This window comes from Daucus carota, chromosome 5 (assembly GCF_001625215.2).
Source record: "Daucus carota subsp. sativus chromosome 5, DH1 v3.0, whole genome shotgun sequence".
NCBI classification, from domain to species: Eukaryota; Viridiplantae; Streptophyta; class Magnoliopsida; order Apiales; family Apiaceae; genus Daucus; species Daucus carota.
Genome location: NC_030385.2, coordinates 12,708,688 through 12,732,336, shown reverse-complemented (window position 1 = coordinate 12,732,336; position 23,649 = coordinate 12,708,688). Strand labels below are relative to the sequence as shown.

General features: G+C 34.3%; 1 protein-coding gene across 2 annotated transcripts in view; it reads left to right on the top strand.

Annotated features, from left to right (window-relative positions):
• Nucleotides 1-23,649, top strand: part of LOC108222790 (protein SWEETIE) — a 42,256-nt gene that overhangs the window by 2,475 nt on the left and 16,132 nt on the right. For both annotated transcript variants that reach the window (XM_017396704.2, XM_064093473.1), the window contains exons 3-29: nucleotides 147-253; nucleotides 2,112-2,348; nucleotides 2,423-2,512; nucleotides 2,578-2,662; nucleotides 3,446-3,510; nucleotides 3,734-3,838; nucleotides 4,865-4,954; nucleotides 5,061-5,141; nucleotides 5,995-6,063; nucleotides 6,163-6,288; nucleotides 12,434-12,537; nucleotides 16,539-16,671; nucleotides 16,782-16,888; nucleotides 18,334-18,444; nucleotides 18,564-18,731; nucleotides 18,875-18,961; nucleotides 19,207-19,300; nucleotides 19,614-19,682; nucleotides 19,778-19,900; nucleotides 19,985-20,053; nucleotides 20,152-20,256; nucleotides 20,382-20,470; nucleotides 21,807-21,963; nucleotides 22,718-22,867; nucleotides 22,999-23,048; nucleotides 23,232-23,331; nucleotides 23,408-23,464. In XM_017396704.2, the coding sequence (XP_017252193.1) occupies nucleotides 147-253; nucleotides 2,112-2,348; nucleotides 2,423-2,512; nucleotides 2,578-2,662; nucleotides 3,446-3,510; nucleotides 3,734-3,838; nucleotides 4,865-4,954; nucleotides 5,061-5,141; nucleotides 5,995-6,063; nucleotides 6,163-6,288; nucleotides 12,434-12,537; nucleotides 16,539-16,671; nucleotides 16,782-16,888; nucleotides 18,334-18,444; nucleotides 18,564-18,731; nucleotides 18,875-18,961; nucleotides 19,207-19,300; nucleotides 19,614-19,682; nucleotides 19,778-19,900; nucleotides 19,985-20,053; nucleotides 20,152-20,256; nucleotides 20,382-20,470; nucleotides 21,807-21,963; nucleotides 22,718-22,867; nucleotides 22,999-23,048; nucleotides 23,232-23,331; nucleotides 23,408-23,464 (2,828 nt within the window). The remainder of the gene's footprint in view (nucleotides 1-146; nucleotides 254-2,111; nucleotides 2,349-2,422; nucleotides 2,513-2,577; nucleotides 2,663-3,445; nucleotides 3,511-3,733; nucleotides 3,839-4,864; nucleotides 4,955-5,060; nucleotides 5,142-5,994; nucleotides 6,064-6,162; nucleotides 6,289-12,433; nucleotides 12,538-16,538; nucleotides 16,672-16,781; nucleotides 16,889-18,333; nucleotides 18,445-18,563; nucleotides 18,732-18,874; nucleotides 18,962-19,206; nucleotides 19,301-19,613; nucleotides 19,683-19,777; nucleotides 19,901-19,984; nucleotides 20,054-20,151; nucleotides 20,257-20,381; nucleotides 20,471-21,806; nucleotides 21,964-22,717; nucleotides 22,868-22,998; nucleotides 23,049-23,231; nucleotides 23,332-23,407; nucleotides 23,465-23,649) is intronic.

Below are 23,649 nucleotides of genomic sequence, written 5' to 3'. Positions count from 1 at the left end.
TCAGGGAATGAACCTGAGACGAGTCTCTGGTTCTTACTGTTAATATGAGTAGTATTGCCATCTGTGTTACGTACTTGGTTGTTTTTATAAGAGTACTCGGTTATTAATTATTTTTCTATGCTTTGCTGGAATCATATCTTTTGTAGGCGCGGCGCAATGTTTGGGAAATTTGTATCGACATTTTGGGAGAAGAATTACTTCTGGTTTACTTGAAACAACAGCAATTGTGACAAAATTGATGAAATATAATGAGGTAGTCCAACAGATTAAGTCTCTTGGTCCAGTGAAATTCTATTAAGCTTTTATGACATGTTCGCTTTTTATATAACAAATAAGAAAGAATACACAGAGATCTTTCTGCACGAGGAACGTACTCTTTTGATAAGTTAGATTTTTAGATAATGATCCTTAAAGTTCTTTCATCAATTAAGTATGCCAACACAGCATGAGGAAACCTGCACGCAGGCAGAAAATTTAACTAGCATTGCTGAGTATTAAAAAGACTTGGGAGCTGAATTTCCCCCCCAAAATCATTGCAATCTTTGTCGCCAGCTGTTTTGTTCAGCATGTTACACAGTATTGATAAACTTGCATGACAGATCTAGGTTAATGTCGTAATTAAGATATGTGCTCTGGAAACATTTGATTTTTGCAAATATTTGCTGCTAATGTTGGTGCGATATTGAATACTTAAATTTTTTTTAGCGTTCATTATAAAATATATCAATGCTTTATAGTATAGCTATATTATTAGCGTGCATTGTAAAACATATGTATGCATTACAGTGTTGAAACTCACTAAGTTGAGAACTTAAGATGAGTAAGACGTTTAATGAACTTAAACATAAATCCAACACAATATATATATTCTAATTCTTGTAAAGCCAGGGACATATTTTGTTTAAAAATTTGGAAACAGGAAAATAAATTATAGTTAAAAACTGACTTTTGCCTAATAGTATGTTTTAAGGTTTATAAAAAGCCTATTGACAAATGAGAAGTTCAATCTGGTACTATTTATTCTGAGAAGAATTTTACTATGGTACTATATAATAACATAATAACCCTATTTTTTTGCAAAATGAACTTTAGTACTTTTCATGAACTTGCCTTGCAGTCTTAATCCTAGGCATGCTAAGTAATTTGTGGATGCTTATGCTCAAAGTTTTAATTTACCAACATGCCAAACATAATTTTGTACCTCTTTGTAAGTAACTGATAAGTTATGAATTGATAGAAAAGTAGAGCCAAAACTGTTATTGTCTTGTAATGATGTACCATTTCCCTTTGCTTTTTGCTGCAAGGGATGTTTTTAAGAGAAATTGTTTTATTAGCACATGGTCTCATTGAAGTGTATTAAATTAGCATTTAAAATATTTTATAAAAACCTTAAGCTTACACAAAAGTCTCCACATCTGTGTTGCAAAATGAATAGATTTTAAATTTGTTTATTACTCGAAGTACGCACTGAACTTGTGGTTCAGTTATTCTGTACCTTGATTCAATGAAGAGACTTGTAATATGAAAGAAGTAAAATAAAAGATCATTCTATTTATGTGTTTCAATGCATTTTTAAAAATATTTTTTTATAATGTTTTTTAAAGTGGTCGAGGTTTTTGTACCAAAAAAATAAATTCATTTGTAAATCATTGGCCGATACGATTAATTTAGGAAAAAAATGGTCTATAACAAGTGACTTAGGAAGGATCTTCGCAAGAAAGGTAAATTGGAATGTGTAGTAACATCTGGTGTAACCTTTTTCCCCTTTCTGGTTTGCGTTACTTGATATCATGGGTTGGATAACTGTTGATTAATGGAAATTAACAATTGTGGTAAGAGTTGTTATTCCTTATCATCTTCAATTGTTGGACCCAAAAAACACAAATGACCAGACGCTACTTTAATTTCTTTATGGCCATCAGAAAGCTCCGAATTATAACTACTTTTTTGCAGAGAGAATTATTGTCTCCTCAAATTTTGTGTTGATGGCTGCATGTTGAAGCACTTCATGGCTTCGACATAGACTTGATTTGTGGGATAAACTTGTCTGTTTTTTCACTTCATGATTTAATAGTTGTTACTGAATGCCTGAATGCAACTGTCAACCTTAGGATTTTGTGAGACAAGAAGCTTTGCAAATGCTTTGGAACGCTTTGGAAGGTTCTGGTGGCAATGCTGCTTTTCCTGCATATGCAGAGGCATATCGTCTCATCATGCGGTTGGGTATTGGAGACAAATCATTCATTGTTAGAATAGCTGCTGCAAGATGCCTCTCAGCATTTGCAAATATAGGAGGTCCAGGTTTAGGAGTTGTAGACATTGATAACTCTTCCTCCTACTGCATGAAGGTATAGTTTGGTTGCACCCCTTCTCTTTCTAAATAAATGGTCAATCATTTAATTTCCGGAGCTGCAAATTACAGGCACTTGAGGATCCTGTGTCATCTGTTAGGGATGCGTTTGCTGAAGCATTGGGAGCTTTACTTGCTCTTGGAATGAACCCTGAGGCACAGGTATTTTTCTGGTGTAAAGTTTGTATTTTATTTCCCACAATCTCAAAACACTTTTCCTTTACTAGGTTCAACCTAAAGGAAAAGGTAACCTAGCACCAAAGAAACTTGAAGGCGGGTTGCAAAAGCACCTCATCTTACCGTTCACAAAAGGTACTTTACCTAGTTTTAATGAAGTTCCCATATGATCATGACTGTTGGAATATGATTATAATTAAAAATTTCTTACTTGCACTTATTCATTGAACTTATTTGGTTATGTGATTATGCTACATTAGCATTCCCTATTTCCTTGGAATTGACAGAAATTGACATTTGAGGTCAATTTGACCGAATGATGTCCTTTGCTTGTTTACCATTGAACATGGTCTACATCACTACATGCAAAGAAATAGCAGGTGGATGGTGTTCAAGAGAACCATCAAACTGTAGTTGAATGCAGTATTTATGTAGCATGAATGATATTCTCCAATACCAGATAAATAATTAAATAATAAAATTATAGTTTTTTCTTAACGCTAAGGTAATCACCAAGTCTCTGGAAAAAAGAAAAAAGGTAATCACCAAGTCGGGAAACCGAAAGACTCAGGACCACGATGGACCTTAAGATTTAGAAATTTTAAAAAGCATGACAAGAGAAGATAATAATATGAATGTGAAAAGTACTGTCGTGTCGTCTACTCTTTTGTGTAAATATGGATTTCTTTCAAGCCTCAGAGAATTAATCACAGCCAATGGAATTTAACTTGATAGTCCATCATATAACATTGTAGATCTGTAAGTTTACGAATCTTACCCTTATACTACTATTATTTTAAAACAGTGTGCTCTAACTCTATTTCAGTTCTCAGAGCTTAAGTTTATTATTTTGAAATATTAGGCTTTGAATATTAGGCTTTGGTCTCATTTTTCTGATAAAAGTAATTCATATTGCAGCTAGTGGGCCTCGGTCAAAGAACTTTCGAATTGGATTAACATTATCATGGGTGTTCTTTCTACAGGTATCATTAAGAACTCAAACTTATAGCTCAGTATTTGAAACTACCCGTGTACCTGGGTTCAATTAGGTTATCCTTGTCACGAGTACTTCAGGAGCAACTAGTCAAAAAATTTCTTCATGAATTTTCAGTCTATACTTTAGGTTGGGCAAATAATTTTTTAACCTACTTTGTATTTTTGGCAGTAATGTGCTTAATATTGTTATTTTTGACATAAATCTTGCAGGCTATACGTGTCAAGTATCTGCATCCAGACAGTGAGCTTCAAAACTTTGTCGTACCGGTTATGGACATGCTTCGTGTAGATTCCTCTGTTGATGCACAAGCTGTGGTATAAATTCATCAGGATTGCATGTGTATATCTGTTATATTCTTTTAATTAGTTACTCGATGTACTGTCTAAATTATTATACTAATATCTGTATGATTAGTACGTAAACTAACGGTAGACAAGTGGAGTTGTACTACAATACAGAATAAGTTTACCAATTATTTATTTATTAACGATAAATATGTTCCTCAACATTAGAGAACTTGTGAGGTATAACTGAGCAGCCAAAATATAAATGTCTTTGCCGCTGAATTGTTGGTCAAACAACTTGTTTTTTTTGGCTAAATGATCAAACACATGTTAACAATGTAAAATCATAATGTTTAGCGATTTGCACTTATTTCCCAAAAGATAGCCATCTTTAGGTTTGGTGACATTTTTACTAGAAAAAATGAAAAAAGAAACCAAGAGAGGGAAAATAAGATAGATAGAGGATGCATTAATAGCCTAGTTGTGAAGCTTTATCTATCCTCCCCGCTAACCAAGGTCATAGGTTGAAATCTTTACAATCACTCCGTCCCTCCCATATTCCAAAATATTATATATATTGGGAAATATGTGAAGTAGTAAAAATGCTCAAAACTAATTTGAGAGCTGTGAGTACCTGTTATATATTACATAAGTCGCCTATAAAATGCAAAACCTAATATATAATATACCTTGGGATGATGATTACCAAGGTCCAAGGTTAGTGACCTCCACTGCACATAGCATGTGCGTTCACTCAAGGTCTACCCAAGTGGTAGAGCCTGCATCATAATCTATGATTTTGTAGATTCTTTTGAAAGCAGCTACTAATCAATAATCAGCATAAACTTGCGCTGTCTGCTTGAACGTGTTCCTAGAGCATCTTGAGAGGGTCTTATATATATTTTAAATTCATTGGTGTACGTAGGCAGATGCTACAATGGCACCACTAAAAAGTGGGTGAAGTTCATGTGCAAATCTGGTTCTACTGAACCTTTACTGCAATAATGCGCAATCTTGCAAAATTAAGTTACTCATTTTGGATTCCTTGTCTTGAAGGCTTGCGTACTTTACATTCTTCGGGTGGGTGTGACAGATCAAATGAGTGAACCTACCCAAAGGGGTTTCTTAGTTCTCCTAGGAAAGCAGGTTTGCTAAATTGTTTAATCTTAGTACTTACTGAAAAATGGGATTGTAGCTTGTTGTCTCTATTTGTAATGTTATTGTCAATGACATTTAGTGTCCTCCGTTACAGCTGCAGGCTACTGATGCCTGCCCTTCCATTCAAATCGCTGCTTTACGTACTCTGTCGTATGCCTTGAAAACACTAGGAGAAGTGAGTTCCCATCTACTAGTACTTTGTAGCTGTCAGACTTTGCGTTGCTGTTGCCTATCTGTAGGAATATTATGTAATATATGTGATTGCTGCAGTATGATATGATGTTAGTGTTTGGGGCCATCCGTGGAATCTGGAGTAGGGGTGTCAGGTTTCTACGGAAGTACTTGGTAGGGGCTAGGGAGATTCTCCTATTAGTTTAATGAAGAAATACCTTGTTAAGGATGATTTGCATCATAGACTCTTAACCTGAGTTCGATCATTAATTATGTAGCTGAATTCATGCAATCGAATTCTTGTTTTGCAAATAAATAACTTGCCTCTTAATATTAATTGGATTGGACTTTACACATAATGTTTGGTGTCTAATTATAAGGCGCATCCACTGTCATAAAAAATATATATCATGCTGTTTGTATATGATTTCGTATCATTGTTTTCAAAGTGGCTGCATACTTTAGCTGCTTATCCCGAGAACCTTGTTGTCATTAGCCTTGACCTCGTCCCCAGTGTTTAGTCTAAATTAGAGAGACTTTATCCACAATTGGGAATCTCCCTTGTGCACACCTTTGTAGCTCAAAAAGTAATTTTACCCTGAACAGGAAATACATGATTACCCACTTCTAATCAAATACATGTCTGCCCACTTCTAATCTCAACACTGTATGTAGGGCAATGGAGGACAGGAAGGATAACTGATTTAATTAATTAAGTTTCCATGAAACAATAATTCTTGCAGGGTTCAAATTTTATAAGAAGAAATCCCCTAAGTTTGAGAAAGTCGACTGTGGTCATCATGGAAGAAACGAGTATTTAACATGATTTATCTGGTCCCTTTTTTGTTCATATGCAGGTTCCTCCTGAATTCAAGGATGTCCTTGATGATACAGTTGTTGCAGCACTTTCTCATCCTACACCTCTTGTAAGCCTCTTATGTGGTTAACTTTCTCTCACTTAGACATTGTTACCTATCAGGATCTTCCTTCTCCTGCTAATAAAGCTGATTTAAAATGGTTGGCAGGTGCGTGTGGAGGCTGCTTTGACATGGCGTGCTCTGGCTGAGGTTGATCCAACCTGTGTTGGTGGTTTAATATCTTTTGGGGTCACAACTCTGAGTGCATTGAGGGAAAATGTTTCATTTGAGAAGGTAAGTTTCACTACCGTATCTTTTATGCCACTAAAGACACAACTATCTCCTTGGCGGTACATATGCTGTTAATTTATGTAATGATTGAATATTAAATAATTTGGAGTAGTGTGTTATGTTTTTTTTTTTTTTTTTTTCATAATACACTCTGTGCTGTAATATTTCTTTTCTGGCTAGACATATCTTTTTCATTTTCAATTTCTACCTTGCATTACGTATTAGTTTTCTATTGAAATGTGCATAATGGCATGAAAGATAAGATTCCATGGCCTACTTTAGTCACTTATTTTTCCTTGTTTTTAGAGGCTTAGAGGCCAGATCAGAAACTTCTTACAACTTGTTTTTGATAAGCCACTTTGAAGTCATTTTCTCCAGCTGCATAATTGGTCTATGTTAAAAGTTCCCAAGTGGTTTTTGACAAATCAGGATTAATCTCGTCCATTCGAGATGCTAATTTAGCTTACTTTTTTCTTATAATGTTCAACTTAACCATCATCTAAGTTTTTACTGTATTTTTCTCGTGACTTTACACCAAATGGGCCATTTCAACGTTACTTACTAATATTACTACTATAAATTTCTAATTTACAACTATTGAATATCTTCCACAATTAAATCGGTAACCTAGTGTCAACATTTTACAATGTAGTTGAGATCTTAATGTTATACTTTTAAGTATTTTTTAAATATGCAAATAAACAACACCAATTTATTATTTTATCCGTTCACTTCATTATTTACTTTAAGTTAATTTTTTATATATAATTTCATACTATTATGGGATAATTAATTCGTTAGTCCCTAAAGTATAGGCCGTTTATGATTTAGTTCCCTGAACTAAAAAGTCCAATAAATAAGTCTTTCAACTTTCAAAAAATCTGATTCGAGTCCCTCTGTCAGAATTTGACTAACGGATGTTAGTCATTTCTGACGTAGAAATCGAAAATAAAATAAGGATAAAAATAAAAATGACCTGGCAAACAAAATTAACGGATTGATGTGAAATTTTGATATGCTAATCTACGAGTAATTTCAAGAATATTGGTGGTGAAATTTTTCGATTTTGAATTCACTAACGTATAGAAATCTATCCGTTAAACTCAAGAACGGGAAAGAAAACTTACAAAAATCCGCAGATTTGTGAACTCAAAATCGAAAACTTTCACCACCGATGTTCTTGAAATTACTCGTAGTCGTAGATTAACATATCAAAATTTCACTTCAATCCGTGAATTTTGTTTGCCATGTCATTTTTCAGGTCTTTTTTATATTCGATTTCAATGTCAATAATGACTAACATCCGTTGGTCAAATTCTGACAGAAGGGTTCGAATCAGATTTTTTTAAAGTTAAAGGACTTATTTATTGGACTTTTTAGTCCAGGGACCTAAACCATAAATGGCCTATAGTTGATGACTAATGAATTAATTATCCCTAATATTATCTTTATGTGATTAATAATAACTAAATAGAAAACTTATAATAATATTCAATTATTAAGTTCTTATTAATATATTATATATCTTATATAGATAAATCATATTTCATAAACCCCCTCCCCCAAATTGAAAAATGTAGCATAATTGCAATTAAATCATAGGATATTATTAATAGTACTCTTGTGTTATTGACTTTTATGAATGGTACCACTTCGTGTTTTTGACTTAAAAGAGGTACCACCCTAGCCATCAAAATAATATTATGTCAAGGAGACATTTACACAGAAGAAAATACTGGAAAATAACATGTAAATTACGGGAAAGTTCAAATTTCCCGCGCTTTTAACCTCTGCAGTAGTGAACATCAACAAGAAATGTATTCATTCACATTGCTCAATAATAGCATGCCCAACAGTCTAACATAAGCAAAAACCATGTATTCAACATGTCTAAACCCAACAAAAACATCAAGTCACTCACAAGTTGAATAATAGGGCTTCAAAAACAAAACAAAAACAACATAATGAATCTAACAAGCTATGTTACCCGGACTCGGCTAAAAGTGTCCAACTTGGATACGTGTCCGAGTGTCGGACTCGGCAATAATTTGAAAATTTTACATGTTTTTAGCTTAAAGTAAGTGTCGGAGTGTCCATACCCATGTCCGAGTGTCGAGTGTCAGACACGGGTACTCGAGGAAAAATGAAGGGTTCGGGTAACATAGCTAACAAGTCTAAATCTTTGATTGAGATTGAGAAGGCGGGCATGGCATTGTGAGCTGTTGGCATGCGATGTCTGATTTGCTAGTGCCTTTGCCGCTTTAGTTGCATTATTTTGATCCCTCACTCTGAGATTTTCTAATCAACATAGCCTTCCCTCTTACCTGCATTCTTTTTCTTGCCTCGCAGTTAGTCCCCCTTTGCAGGTCTTTGCATTGTGGCCATAACAATCACACTTCTTGCACTTAATAGTCTTGGACCTTTTCCCATTATTGTCTTCTCCCTCTTCTCTTCTCTTGTTCCTACATGTCCTTCCAACACCTCTTTTCATAGTAGGTGGACTGAAAACATGTAGTTTTTTATAGGTTTTCGACTGGTCTTTATCAGGAATAGGAGAAATGCTAAAATAATAGGTTTGTTTGTATGTTCTAACATGATACCAAAAATTAACCATCTTTTGTGGATCAATCTTTGCATGAATCATTGCCCTGATTGCACGTCCACAAGGGATTTCAGATATTGGCCATGTTTCACAGGAACAGATCTTGTTATTCAATGACAATGGGAATTGAGACTTACCTTCATGAATCACTTATTCCCCTGGTTTTGACATTGAAGCCTTGCACCTAATGATATCTTACTTATCTATTTGAGCAGCTTCGTAATCTTGGGACACAATTCATCTTTCCACTGTATTGCTCTTTCATTTCTAGTTGCCATCCTAATCATACACACTCTCCTTATTCCTGATTACACAAGCACAACATAAGTATATACATTTTCAAGTAGTGAAAAACTAACATAAGCACGAACATAAGTTGTTTTGTAGTTTACCTTTAAGTAATGCAAGACTAGTCTACACTCGTCAATTCCCATAGTTGAGTTGAAACTCTCCACAAAATTAGAAGTATTGGAGTCATTGCACACATTAGGGTCAAACTTGTGCTTGCTCCAAGTAGAAGGATCACCTAATTGTCCTCGCTATTTAACGACTTTGTTACCCCTTTCCTTTTGCAGCCTCTCGATTGCTTTCCTAAATGTGAATTGAGAGGTGGCATTGCAGACTTTTCGGAACAAAACATACATGATGGACCAGGGAATTGTTTCTTAAAATTTTTGCTCAGAAGTCTACAACAATACCTCATTTTTGCTGTTGGCCAGACCTTGTCAATAGCTCGGTCAATGCCCTAAAATTCACAAACAATAAACAATAAACAATAAACATATAAACAATTCATTAGAAAATTACAAACAATAAACAATAAACTTGTTAAGAATTCACCTTTTGTCTATCAGAGATCATAGCCCAGTTTGTTCTACTAGACTCCTTCACTTTATTTGATTCCCCTTTCATATTTCACCTACTGCTGTTCTATTCCCCATTGTTTCATTTGCATTCTCTGCTCCCTCAACAATAACCTGAGTAGATGTGTACAACCCCCCTTTCTTTTTGCTGTTGTGCTAGGAACTTTTTTTATAACTTTGTTCTGGCAGTGCTGTGGTCCTAGCTATTTCAGAAGCGGTTTGAATTGGAGAGAATCCGAGAGTAGTACTCATAGGCATACTTTTGAAAGCTGTTTTGGGTGTAATGGGTGGTGGTAGGTTAACTTGTGTTGGTCTTAGTTTTGTTTTGGGTGGTCTTTTTGGGGTTTTCTTGGCTTTCTTTCCTTTGGTTTTAGAAGGCCCAAGCTCAAACACTTGTGTATCATCATCATTCTCTAAATCTCAGTGAAAGGATTACCCCTTCTTTATTTGCCATCTCATTCATCTGGTTCCTGGTGTCATATACTACATTTCCCCTATCACTTGATCATCTAGCTAATTTCTCTTATTCCCCCTTGTTTCCTCTTAAGTTCAGTTGTTCACCTATAGTGCAACACTAACTTGTACAAGTTATCAGGTCTAAGAGTAGTCCCAACCCATATATAGATCAATTCTTCTTTGGCCAATTTTTCACACATTTTCATTAGTTCAGTTGCTGGTAGAAGAGGTTGATGTTCCATATGATAAATATACTTGAATTTCGGAAACTCGTAATCCAACTTCAGGTGCCACTTTTTTGCTTAGTATTCAATAACAGCATCCAACAAGTTGCACTTATCCATATCTACTTCTATATCAACATTAGTGGCCCTCCAACAAAATCTCAACACCTTATTATTTTTACCCATTTTGCAAATATACGAAGAAACTAACATTCAAGTATACTTGTAACGAGATTAAGAGCGAAAGAAAAATAAATATCCCTACAAGAACAAATATGTGTATATATGTGCATGCATCTCAAACAACCACTACCATTATTCGTATACATACATGTATGACCATACAAACAAGAAGACGTCGAGAAATTAGTATCCGTAATCGAGATCGAAAGCGATGAAGATGCAAATGATGGTTGATCGCCGACCCCCCTTGATATGCTTAAACCCTATTTCAATTAAAGAAGAAGTTTTGCCCATTATGTGTCGTTTTGGGGTTTTCTTCTTTTTCTTCAACGCTAACTTGTGTTACTGCATTTTACATGTATTCTTTATTATTTTCTTAAATACAACTTAAATTCAATTATACTAACGTTTACTTAATGTCGAGTTGATGGAATGGTTTTTTAACTCCCTAATTACAAACCCAGTGGTACCACTTGTAAGTCAAAGTACCAGTCATAAAAGCCACAACCACATGGGTATCATAAATAATTTCCCCTTAATTATTAATCTATTATTCCATATATTACCAATAAAGTCATTGAGTCTGCAATTTCACAAAACAAGAGATTTGTTACATCAATATCTACAATCTAATTCTTACTAATTCCTATATTTGTCATTATATTATCATTATAATAATTAATAATGATGAAGATAGTAATAAAGAAATTAATAATTATCAATTAGCAAGAAAAAATGATGATAATAATAATAATTATTTGATACTTGATCAAACTCACCGGTCCACCTTGTATTTGACAAGGTTCGAATGATTTGTCGCCCGTCAGGTGAGCGAGGGAGACACCTATCGGACAAAGTGGCTGTTGGTAGAAACTTATTATTAGCATAATATTATTCTCAGGGAACTTTATAATAACATGTCATATCTACTTTTTCAATAAAAATTTTAAACAAAAAATTAAACAAAATTTTAATTCATTAAACTATTACTTACTAATTTCGGTATTAACTAAATAATTTTATTAAATATATATTCTATGTTATTGATACATGATATATAGTTTTTTGAAAGTATTAGAATCTTTTGTGCTCGTGACCCTTAAATGGCTATCATCAATTTTATTAGTATTTAATTTCTCGGTGTTAGTTGGAAAATAAATGCTTACGAGTCATTATTTATGTATTAATGCAGCCGTTTAAGTATTATCAGTATAGTGAAGTGGCATGTCTTTATTTCTAAATTTTTTTTTTATTTGCTTCGGGAAATGTTTCATTTTGATTTTAAAATAAGTGTTACTCTTTGTGTCTTTGTTATTTATATTAAAATGGGAACAACAAATATGCTTCTACACCTATACCTATAGGCCTATTTACTGAGGTCATATTTTGCTTGGACAAGAAGTCCCATTTCTCATTTTCTGTTAGCATTCATTGAAATTTTCTCGCAATGTTGACCCCAGTTTATGTGCCTTACTCGAGTTTCGTCCGGCTAAAAGTGTTTTTTGACTACAAGGGTCTACCTTTTTGAAAACACAGAAAACAAATGAAAGATCTAAGAGGTTATGGGGAGAATGCAAACACAATCATTGTTGAGATTCTTTCCTAAGTAATATATCCTTCACAGTTCATAGGTATTATGCGCCAAAAGGAGCAATTTTTAAATCATTTGAGCTTATTTTACTTGCATTTGTTGGTTGTGCATATGAGTGCCTTTTTACTTTGTCAGATTTGTTGAACTTTTGTTTTTCTTTCGCTAAACATATAACTTAGCCTATATTTATTTTTCCTAGTTTATAATCTTTGTATAAAATAACTTGCAGGGAAGCAATTTACAGTACGAGCTTGATTCTTTGCATGGGCAAGCTACTGTCTTGGCGGCATTAATGTCTATCTCCCCTAGATTACCTCTCGGTTATCCTGCTAGGTACTCTTTTTTATTTGCCCTTGTATATCTCATTCCTAAGCTCACCAACCCTACCCTAAGTGATAATGCCTATGTTTGTACTATATTGGCTCTAGCATGTGCTTGGGCTAAATGGTGTTGCGTAGTGGGACAGGGTGTGGTCAGGTGGAAGTTATAATCGATCATATATGATAAAAACGTATGGTGTTTGGAGAGCCATATGTGTAAATATTTTACATTCCCCGACTAACCTATTAATCTGGATTCAAACTAGAGTGACACACATTGTTCACGATCTAAGATTAAGGTCAATATAAAGTTCACAAGCAAATCATGATATCTTATGGGATTTTGCTGTACTTTGCTGATTGCCCAAATTGTTTGTAGTTTGGTTGCTGGAATGGAGTTTATTTATATGAGTTTTCGGACGAAATCAACATGAAAGTTATCAACTTAGCTTGTGTTTTGATCGAAACAGAGCCAACTAACCATATGTTTGATTCATTTGTCAAAGTTGGTAAACAAAACTGGTTATTATTTGGGGTTTGGGAAACAAAGCTAACCATTGTCTTCCCTTATTAGAATGCTATGTTGGCGTTCTATAGGCTATTTGTGACAAGAATCTAAATTGGGCAATTTTTGTGAAACTTTGTTCCCAACTGATGTGACGTGTGCAAGTGTGGCCTAGGATTACCTCTTTTACCCAAATAATTCAGATGGTTTGCTGATTTTGGTCTTGCGTCAGTAGCTACTAAATATAGAAGGCTTTCCCCGTCCCCGCTCGTCGGGCGGTTCTTGTGTAGGGGGTGGCGCAACCAGTAATCGGGCTTGATGAGAGTGACAGAGAAAAGAATGGTTATTGTTTTCAGTAAATAGTCTAATCATATTTATTGTAATCGTATTTGGTGTGTTTAATTATATGTTGGGTTGGGAATTTATTATCTAATATATCTATGTTATTTAGAATATGCCTAATCATTTAGACACCGTAATATCTTAGGTTTCTAGATTTGTCTTGTGCATTGAATAGTAAAATAAATATAATTCATTTATTTTTAATAAAATTATAATAATTTTATTCTTCATTGTTAAAAATAATATAGTCTAAATAAATTTTGAACATATCCTCTGTATTTATATAAGAAACTTTTAAATTTCAACAATGATTTATTTTTAGATTCGAATATAAATACTTAATTTTTTTAAATCCTATGGAGAAAACATTACCCTAGAATCTTACTTTTTTATTTAAACTTGTCCTTGACCAATTTTTAATCACTATTTTTAACTACAGAAATCACTTGTTTGTACATCACAAATTACCATTTCATATATAACATCTCTCAAATATTAATATATACATACATATGGATACATTGTATATGTTCATCATCTTCACCTGTATTTTAATAGTGTACCTCCTGCCATTACCAACATCGTTTATGACTTGCCATCATCGCCTACCATCACTAATAGCCACCGCAGCTTGCCATCATAATTTACAACTAGCGACAACTTAACCATAACTTACCATAACTAGCGACTACTTACCACCATCACACACCTCCTGTCTCACTAACTACCATCAATGACCTCCAACAACTACAATTTATCATCAATAATCGACCACCAACAATTAACATAAGTAGATTTTCTCAAATATGAAAAATAAAAATTGCTGATTTTACTGTACAAAACAGTGATTAATGAAGTATAAACGGGTGATTCCTGTGGTTCTATATGATATTAATCACCCTCTATATGAATCAGCAGCCCATATATGACATCACCCATCCGGGCCCATCCTTGGCCCCACTCAATCTACGTGAGTCTACTAGAACCCCATCAAGGCTCCCAACAGGTTTCAGACACACTCAAGCTTCAGACATGTCATGAGCCCCCACTAGGCCAACATCCTACAACCCTCCCCATTCTTCTTATTTCAATTGAGTTTGTATCTAATGTTTTCTATTAGAGCATGAATCTATGTATATATACATTGCTCTATGTTTCACATATAAAAATCCTAGCTTATAACCCGTGCCATGCACAGGTAATTTATAACATTTATAATTTTATCGTGTATATTTTAAATTTAATTGAAATACAAACCGATCGTATTGACCAAATTTTTAAATGTTTTGGCTTAATTGATGATAATAAGGTTTATTAGAACATGTTATATATTAATGAGACCCGTAAAATAATACCGATCAGCTGATAAAACTCGATCGACTAATTAAATTGTGAATATTTCAGTTTTAATAGAATATTTACTCAAAAAATTAGAATTAGAATAATAATAATATATAGTATAGTATAGTATAGTATAAATAGATAGTATATGTCTATGATATTACTTTTAAAATAATAACATGTAATAATTAAAAATAACATTAATGTATTTAGTTGAAACATATCATCCGTTATAATATTTTCTTTTCTATATGTACGTTGCATGTGTTATTTTTAGAAAATCGTTTTTTAGTTAGGAATCTGAAAAAGATAATGTGTTTTAGTTAAAAAGGGTAGTTGCTATGTTATCCAATGTTAAAATTGAGTTTTTTTATTTGAAAATATAAAAATAATAATAATTTCAATTAAAAAAGATAATTCATTATATAAGTAGGCCCATAATTTGGCCCAAGTACCAACTGACCAAAATTTTAATATTTCGGCTTTAATAGTATAGTATAGATAGTATAGATTAGAACATGTTGGAGGAAATATAAGTCTCCAATTAATACTCCATATAAGGGTATTCGCATATAAGATACATAAAGAATATTTAACAAAATCAATTAACAATGAGAAAGTTAAATAAAATATGAGAGCGAGAGAGAGTAAATTTATACCTAAAGGGAGATTAATGATAAGCGTTATTAATGAATGGTATAATAATTAAGGAAGATGATGTCATCAAGTGAATGATGAAGTGACACTTGGCAAGAAGCGAGTGCAGCAGTATTTTTTTGATGATTGAAATTCACGCACCGATCTTGTCTTTTGATAAGATTCAAACGCTCGACTTCGGGTAAATCGAATGAGGGAGGTGCCATAAGAAGATCTCATTGGTGAGGCCAGTGGTATTTGTTTTGGTAATGGTATAGATATAGATTTACTAGGTCTTCGTGTAACCCCCACATATTATCTTAGACTTGATTATTAAAAATGTTGTTATATCTTTCTATAGTTTTTCTCCTTTTTGGGAGATCCACGGGGTAGTGAATTTCCCACGATGATATCATCCAAGTTTATCATTTTATTTTTTTGGGTTAATTTTTATGGTTTAACGACCAGTCCTACATCAGGTGTTTTAAGGTACAAATGCTCAAAGCTACAAACGCTAGAATGTTAGAGACTTAGAGATACCAAGTAAAAATAGGGGGCTAGAGATATGTTCGACCAGACACTAGAGCCCGTGAGGTATCTGGCCTAATCTTCAATACAAGATGAACACTTATTTCAATTGCAATAAGAAAATATAGATATAAATATCAATCACAATTATATATACTCACTTAAGTAAGAGCACTTCCCGTTGTTGGATTGTAAACTTGACGAAAAATCAGTGCTTCAGGCAAATATATCTAAAGGTATGCGCCTCCAAAAGGAAGGAAAAACTGAGACCTGCTGTCTTACAAAATAATTGAGAGTTCTTAATATATAGTACATGCATGATCGCTATAGCTTAGAGTTCCTTTGAGGGGTGAGCTGCTATAGAGTTTGATAGTCTTCGAGTAGAGATCTCACTGAGTTTCTATTGCTAAGTAATCACACTCTAAGCATTGTGCGAGCATTTTCCTCTAGTTGTATTAGCTTATTATCGTTCTTTCTTCTTTTAACAAGTATTACAGGTATAAATTATCACTTGACTCAACTAAAATGCTTACTTTATTATGGCATTAATAACGATAGTAATATACAATCCATCCCTTATTTTATGGCTGTGTTAGTACAAAACCTACAGAACTCTGAGTTGGTCGTAAATAGTTAATCAGTTTTCCTATCTCGCACAACAGATTGCCCAGGTCAGTGCTTGAAGTTTCTAGGAAAATGCTAACCAAATCTAGTCGGAACCCTGTGGCGGCTACTGTTGAAAAAGAGGCCGGATGGTTACTTTTGTCATCACTGCTGGGTTCCATGCCCAAGGAGGTAGGCACCAGTAATACATGTATATGTGTTTAAATATCTGTATATAACATCACTTTAGTCTTCGATTTATCTTCTACTGTTTATTAGTGGTATATGATGTATTCTGGCAGGAGATGGAATACCAGGTTTTTGATATTCTTTCTTTGTGGACTCCTGTCTTCAGTAGAGATCCAGAAAACGAGATTAATAAAGCAGATGACCTGCCTTCAGCTATTAGGTTAGATACTCAATTTGTAATGCTCACCACAATATGATTCCGACTGATTTTTTTTTTTAAGACTTGGTAATGTTTATTTAGACAGATGTTTATGTACAGTATAATTTACGTTTGTTTAAACGCTGCTACCCTTTCTTTGTTTTCTTTTTCTTTTTCACGTGGGGTTAAGTTAAACCAAAATTCAACCGATGTAGTATCACAGTCCCATTTCCTGAGAATGAAAAGGTTGAAAAATCCTTTCAGCTTAATGGTGAGTACTTTGGAGTTGTGACAAATTTTGACTCTGATAACTTGCATCATCAAGTCCTTCCATAAGATTGAGATTATTAGTATCCATCTGCCAATCTGATTTCTTATTTTGATATACCGTTGCATCCAAGCTACTATGCTGTTTTAACTTTTAATATTTTAAAGTTAAAAACCAGTATTTAATATAAAAAGAACATAGTGTTTAAGACAGCGTAAAGTGCCATTATTATGTGTACGTTATTATGTCCTTTTCCCCGTGTGTGTGTGTGTGTTGCCTCTTGGATTTGATCGTTGTCAAGTAACCGGATCATCTAAAACATTATGTTTTCAGACGGATGCCTTAAATGGATCATTTTTTATTTGACACCCCTGTCAATTAAACGACTGAATAAACAATAAGCAAACAAACAAAAAGAAAATTCAATTAAAAAAATGGGGTGAGAGTTGGGACTTGGGACCCTTCCTAAATTGAGGTCTGATACCATGTTAAGTAACTAGCGCCTCTAAAAAGGTTTTAGACCTTAAACGGATCATATATTTGTTCAACTATGTGAAAGAGTAAGGTCCGGAGGTGATAGTATGCTGGGAAAGAGGAGTGGTACAATGAAGCTTTCAAGGTATGGGCCATGGAGTTTTCTGCCAAATGGGGCTTTGGAGTATGGTGGGGTTATTTCACTTTAGAAAGTTTGACCCAGAAGCTCGAAACAAGATGTTGGGGGAAATTGGGGACACCAAATTTAATTAAATTATATTGACGTTTAATGAATTTGTATATAGATTTTGTGGGGCTCCAAGGTTGGCTTCTTAAGCAGTTTTCCGTATATATTCAGTTAATTATCTGTTCAAGGCCTGTGTAATATTAAGTAAGATAGCTATGTTGGCACTTTATAATTTTTGTATAAAATCTGTGGGTCCCTAAACCTGGTTTCTTGAGCAGTTTCTACTTTCTCATATACATGTGCAGAAATCTCATCTGCTTATGGTTTGTAATACTAGGTAAGATATTAATCATCCTTTCTACAGTTACTTGCAATGGGCGAGATGACCATTTCTCTCTCGATGAATTGTTTCTGTTGTTTTCTGTATCAATTACTCATTGTCTTTAATCCCACAATGCATCATTTGCTGTTAGATTGAGCCGAAACGGTTTGCTGTTAAAATTTATACATGATCTAATCATGAACTTCTTCTTGTAGTGTGTGGGCTGCTTCCATCGATGCACTTACTGCATTCATAAAACGCTTTGTTTCTCCTAATGACGTGAACCAGAAAATTTTGCTTCAACCTGTGCTCCTATACCTGAATCTGTATGGTGAAGTTCTTAGAATCTTCCTTATCCTTATTATGTAATTATGTAAAAATATAGTTATGTTTTTTTAATTCAAGTTACTGTATAAATTTCTAACTGAAAATATTATTGAATCAGGGCTTTGTCCTATATATCTGTTTTATCTGCTAAGGAACAACCCAACATGAAGCATGCACTAGACTTGTTGACAAGCAGAATCTTAATAGCTTACTTGTCCCTTTCTGATCCGATGGCTTATAAGAGTGACCACCAGCAGCTTGTTCAGATATGCACAACGCCTTTTAGGTATTTATGGACATGTGTATTGCTATTGCCTTTATTTTGGGGTTTAGTACCTTCATATTACATATACTTGCAATATATGGCTGTTGGTCCTATTTTTTGCGTAATATTCATGCTTCTGTTCTCATGTTGGACTGGCAAAACAGGGATGCATCTGCTTGCGAAGAAAGCTCATGCTTGAGAATGCTGTTAGATAAGAGAGATGCTTGGTTAGGCCCTTGGATTCCTGGAAGGTATTATTTTGAAACATAATTCTGTATATAGGGATTTGTATTATATTGTTTCCACTTTTATATTGTTATGTTTGATGAATGGAATAACTGCAAGCTAGTTCAGTGTGCTCCCAACTAAACTTTTTTTTTTTTTTAATAATGATCCTGAGTTCTGAATTATGATATCATTGTTGTGTGATATAAGCATTTAAGCTTTTTGTTGTCTTGTTAAATTATGACTCGGTGCTGAGTAATATCATTGTTAGGGATTGGTTTGAAGATGAGCTTCGTGCATTCGAGGGAGGAAAAACTGGTGTTTTGCCATGCGTGTGGGAGAATGAGACTCCAATTTTTCCTCAGGTAAGGTATCATGACTTTAAGAATATAAAATTAGGCCTTCTATTAAGTTGCTTTTACTTTCTTGTCCTTATATCCTTAAAAGAATATAGTTCTTTTGGATTTTTACAGGCATAGATAACATGGACTCCGGTCTCCGAATGTCTTTGATTCTATTTACACTCCTTTTCATAGTCTTCTTTATTAACATGTTAGTTGTAAATATTCTGTAAAAATAAATAACTTTGTATTGTAAGTTTACAAATTTATTTTATTCAATCTTTTTACTTGGCCTGTTCAATTGACTTGAATGCTAATTAATGGGTTTTATTTATAGCCGGAGACTATCAGCAAGATGTTGGTGAACCAAATGATCCTTGGCTTTGGAACCATGTTTGCCTGTCAGGTGTGGATGTCTGACCATATTATTTTTCATTGACATTTCTGTTCTGTTTATTTTATTTGTCTAGTGGGATTTTTAAATGCTTTTCACATAATCAGGATAGTAGTGGGATGCTGTCACTTCTTGGCACCATAGACCAGTGTCTTAAAACTGGGAGGCGACAGGCCTGGCACGCAGCCAGTGTGACTAACATATGCGCAGCATTGCTTGCTGGATTGAAGGTCTCATTTGGCTTTGGATCTCTTGTAGTATGATGCAAGCAGTTTTAGTTGGCTTCAATTGACACATTGTTCATCTTTATACAGGCTTTGCTTTTTCTACGTTCCCAACCACTGGGAATAGATGTACTAAATGCAGCACAGGCCATTTTTCAGGTTTTGAATACTCTGCTACATTTCACAGAATCTACTATGTTTAAAAGCCATGTTACTTTTAAATATGTCAGCTTACTTATATATTTATCTCTTGACAGAGTATTTTGGCGGAAGGTGAAATTAGTGAGTCACAGCGCAGAGCTTCATCAGAAGGTCTTGGCATGCTAGCCCGCGTGGGAAATGATATGTTCACAGCTAGATTGGTCAGTTAAACATTGGTCAAAAGTGCATATTATAGTCCTTTATCTTATACAACCACGTTCAAGATACTTTTCTAGTATCGGTGGACTATTTCATGTTCTGACATATTTTAGTTCTTGGGAAGCAGACCAGGTTGCTGCTTGGTGATGGCACCAGCGTAATGGATTCAAATTATGCTGGATCAGTGGCCCTTGCAATTGGTTGTATCCATCGAAGGTAGAATTAATCTATATCTTAAAATAATTTTATATGCCAAAGTGAAGATGGAGGAAAAGTGTACTCCCTCCGTATCATTATAGTCATGCTGGATGTCAGATAAGAAATAGTATTGGTTCCAAAATAGTATCTGTCACGTACATTTTGCTTCATATATATATATACTAGTAAAACCTATGCTCTTGTTTACATATACAATATAGTGTGGAAACTGTATTTAAGCTATTAGTTTTCCGAACACTTGTTTACATTGTACTTTTAATGTATTAAGTAGTTTGATAGTACTATTTGAAATTCCTTATTACAACACTATTATTCACTGAAAGAGAACATACATAATGGGACCTTTTGAGAAGGGAAAAGGACATTAAAATTTGGCTTAGAGAGAGTGTATATTTATATTATTGAAAAACCGAAAATATTTCTTCTGTAGTCTAGTCGTTCCATCTAATTGTTTGTCACTAAAGGCTAGAGCTTAGCTGATCAATATGTTTATTGATAAGTCAGGTATGCTGAATGGCATTGTACTTGTATATTATGCCATTCAGGGTGAAACTTTGGGCATTTGGCCATTTATATTCATAAAATTAAACATGGAATGCAGTACTGGGGTCGTGCTCAAGAGAGAACCGGTCTTTAAAATAGAACCAGAGAACCACTAAGGTTCTGCTGCAGAACCCTAAATTTTAAATAGATTTGTAGGATCTAAATCTGAATACATGTTTTTTCATCGTTGTGTGTGTTCAAAAATAATTTTAAAATATAATACATAGATGTTGACATTTTTTGCATGTGAAGTTCTGCTGCAGAACCCTAACTAATAGTAGAAATAAAGTAAGGGTTCTATGGGTTCCCTCTCTAATGGTTCTCTACATGACCCTGCATTACTGTAGAAACTGAGAGATGCCAACATTTAGGGAGGTATGCTTCGAAAACAACTTGTATGGCATGTCGGAAAATCTAGAATAACTTTGTTTCAGTATTAAAACATTCGTATCATTGTTTTTTCCCCCAAAATGTACTGCTCTATTCATCAATTTTGTTGTTTTATCTGAACTAATGCTATCTTTTACCTGCTGTTTGAAGGATGTTTGTTATCGATACAACTAATTTTGTACTTGTACCTATATCTCTTTACCATTTCTTATATAACAAGCTTAAACATTATTGTTCTGTACCTTGGTAATTAGTTGGTTTGAAGTTATAACAAGTCGTTACATTTTAATTCAATGCTTAGAAACTCAAGTCCACGAAATTAACCATGTGGAAATCTAATGTTATGTGCCCCACCTTCTCTTTTATGTTAACAATCTTACAACATATTGCTTACCTACAGTGCAGGAGGAATGGCTTTGTCAAGTTTAGTGCCTTCAACTGTGAACTTTCTTTCAATGCTGGCCAGAAGCTCTGCAGCTAATTTGCAAATCTGGTCTCTGCATGGGCTTCTTTTGACCATTGAATCCGCCGGCTTGTCTTATCTGTCACATGTACAGGTACACCTGCTAAAGTGCTTATGTTCAACAGTATTATGGTCCTACTTTCCTGTTGTGAATTTAATTTGAATTACGAGATATCTTCCATGTGGTACCTGAATGGAAGTAGACTATGGGCGTCGAGTCAATGGGCCCCATGGAGTGCCAAAAGATTTAATTAAAAATCACGATGCCCGACTCCAGTATACCTACAAGATTGTTAGCCTAGGCTATATGGTCCACTGGCACACTGTTCATCTTTGCTTGGTCAAATATTATATGTGATGTAACTTGTGTGCTACTTCAGGGATTAGTCTGACTATAGAGCGTCTTTCACAGCAATGAAGTTTGTATAATTTAGGCCATAGAAATTGTGGTTAATTATCAAAGTCATCACTTGTTTGGTTTAAATATATTAGAAACTCATTACTTACTAAATCTAGTCACTAAATTGAAAACTTGTGTTAACCTAGTCATTAAAAATTTAAAATTTTGTATGAATTTGGTCATGGACAGATGACTTCCTTGATTCACATGTTCAAATTAGTGACCAAATCGAATCACTTTTATAATAAGTTATTAAGTTGATACATTTGAACCAAACGAGTGATGACTTATTGACTTTGATAATATCCCATGAAAATTGTGAAATTTTCTTCTGCACTGGAACTATGTGTACACTGTACACAGTCAAGTACTTGATGAATTTCTGACCATAGTACAGTTTTTGGTTTTAGTTGTATTATAGTGTTCCATTTCTTGTCTCTTTCTGCAGGCAACCCTTGGCCTTGCTATGGATATACTTCTGTCTGAAGAGAATGGGCGTGTTGAACTTCAGCAGAGCGTAGGTCGCATAATAAATGCTATTGTTGCTGTGCTTGGTCCAGAACTCGCCCCTGGAAGCATGTTTTTCTCACGTTGCAAGGTTTTCCTCTTGACATCTATTGCCCCTAAAGATTTATAAAATATTAAATCTAGCACTCTAATTTGATATTTTCAGATCAAGTCATTGCTGGTTTGATGTTTGATGACTGCTAACTGTTTCCTTATATCCAGTATGTTATTGCAGAGATAAGCTCCCACCAGGAAATCGCAACACTTCTTGAGTATGTCATTTCATTTTTCATTTTCACATGGTTTTCTGCACCGAAAACTTAGCAAATTGTTGCCGTCTTTTGCTTGTATTTCATGTTCTGTTCTTGTTTTCACCACTTGTTCGAGCACTTGTTTCGATGTGACTGTAGTACCTTCTGTATTAGTATTTAACTTGGCATCTGCCTATATGGCAGGAGTGTCCGCTTTACGCAACAGCTTGTTCTGTTTGCCCCACAGGCTGTTACTGTACATTCTCATGTTCAAAATATTCTACCTAATTTGTCTTCAAGACAGGTATGTTAACTTATTGTGCTCAAATTGATTGACAATGATTTGTAGTTTTCATGACTATGGATTGTATATACGACAGCCAACTCTAAGGCATCTTGCTGTATCAACTTTGCGGCATCTCATAGAAAAGGACCCGGTTAGTTGCAAAGTTCATGTTCTTGTTTGATCTTCTTTGTCTGTATATCTGTATTCATTGACCTTTCCTAATTACTACAATTTTCTTATATGATGGTATCTTTGTCTACGCTTGCTTATTTGCTGTTTCTTTCATTCTTTGATGGTCTGACTTGTTTCAGTTGTGATGTTGTGGGTTCTCTTATC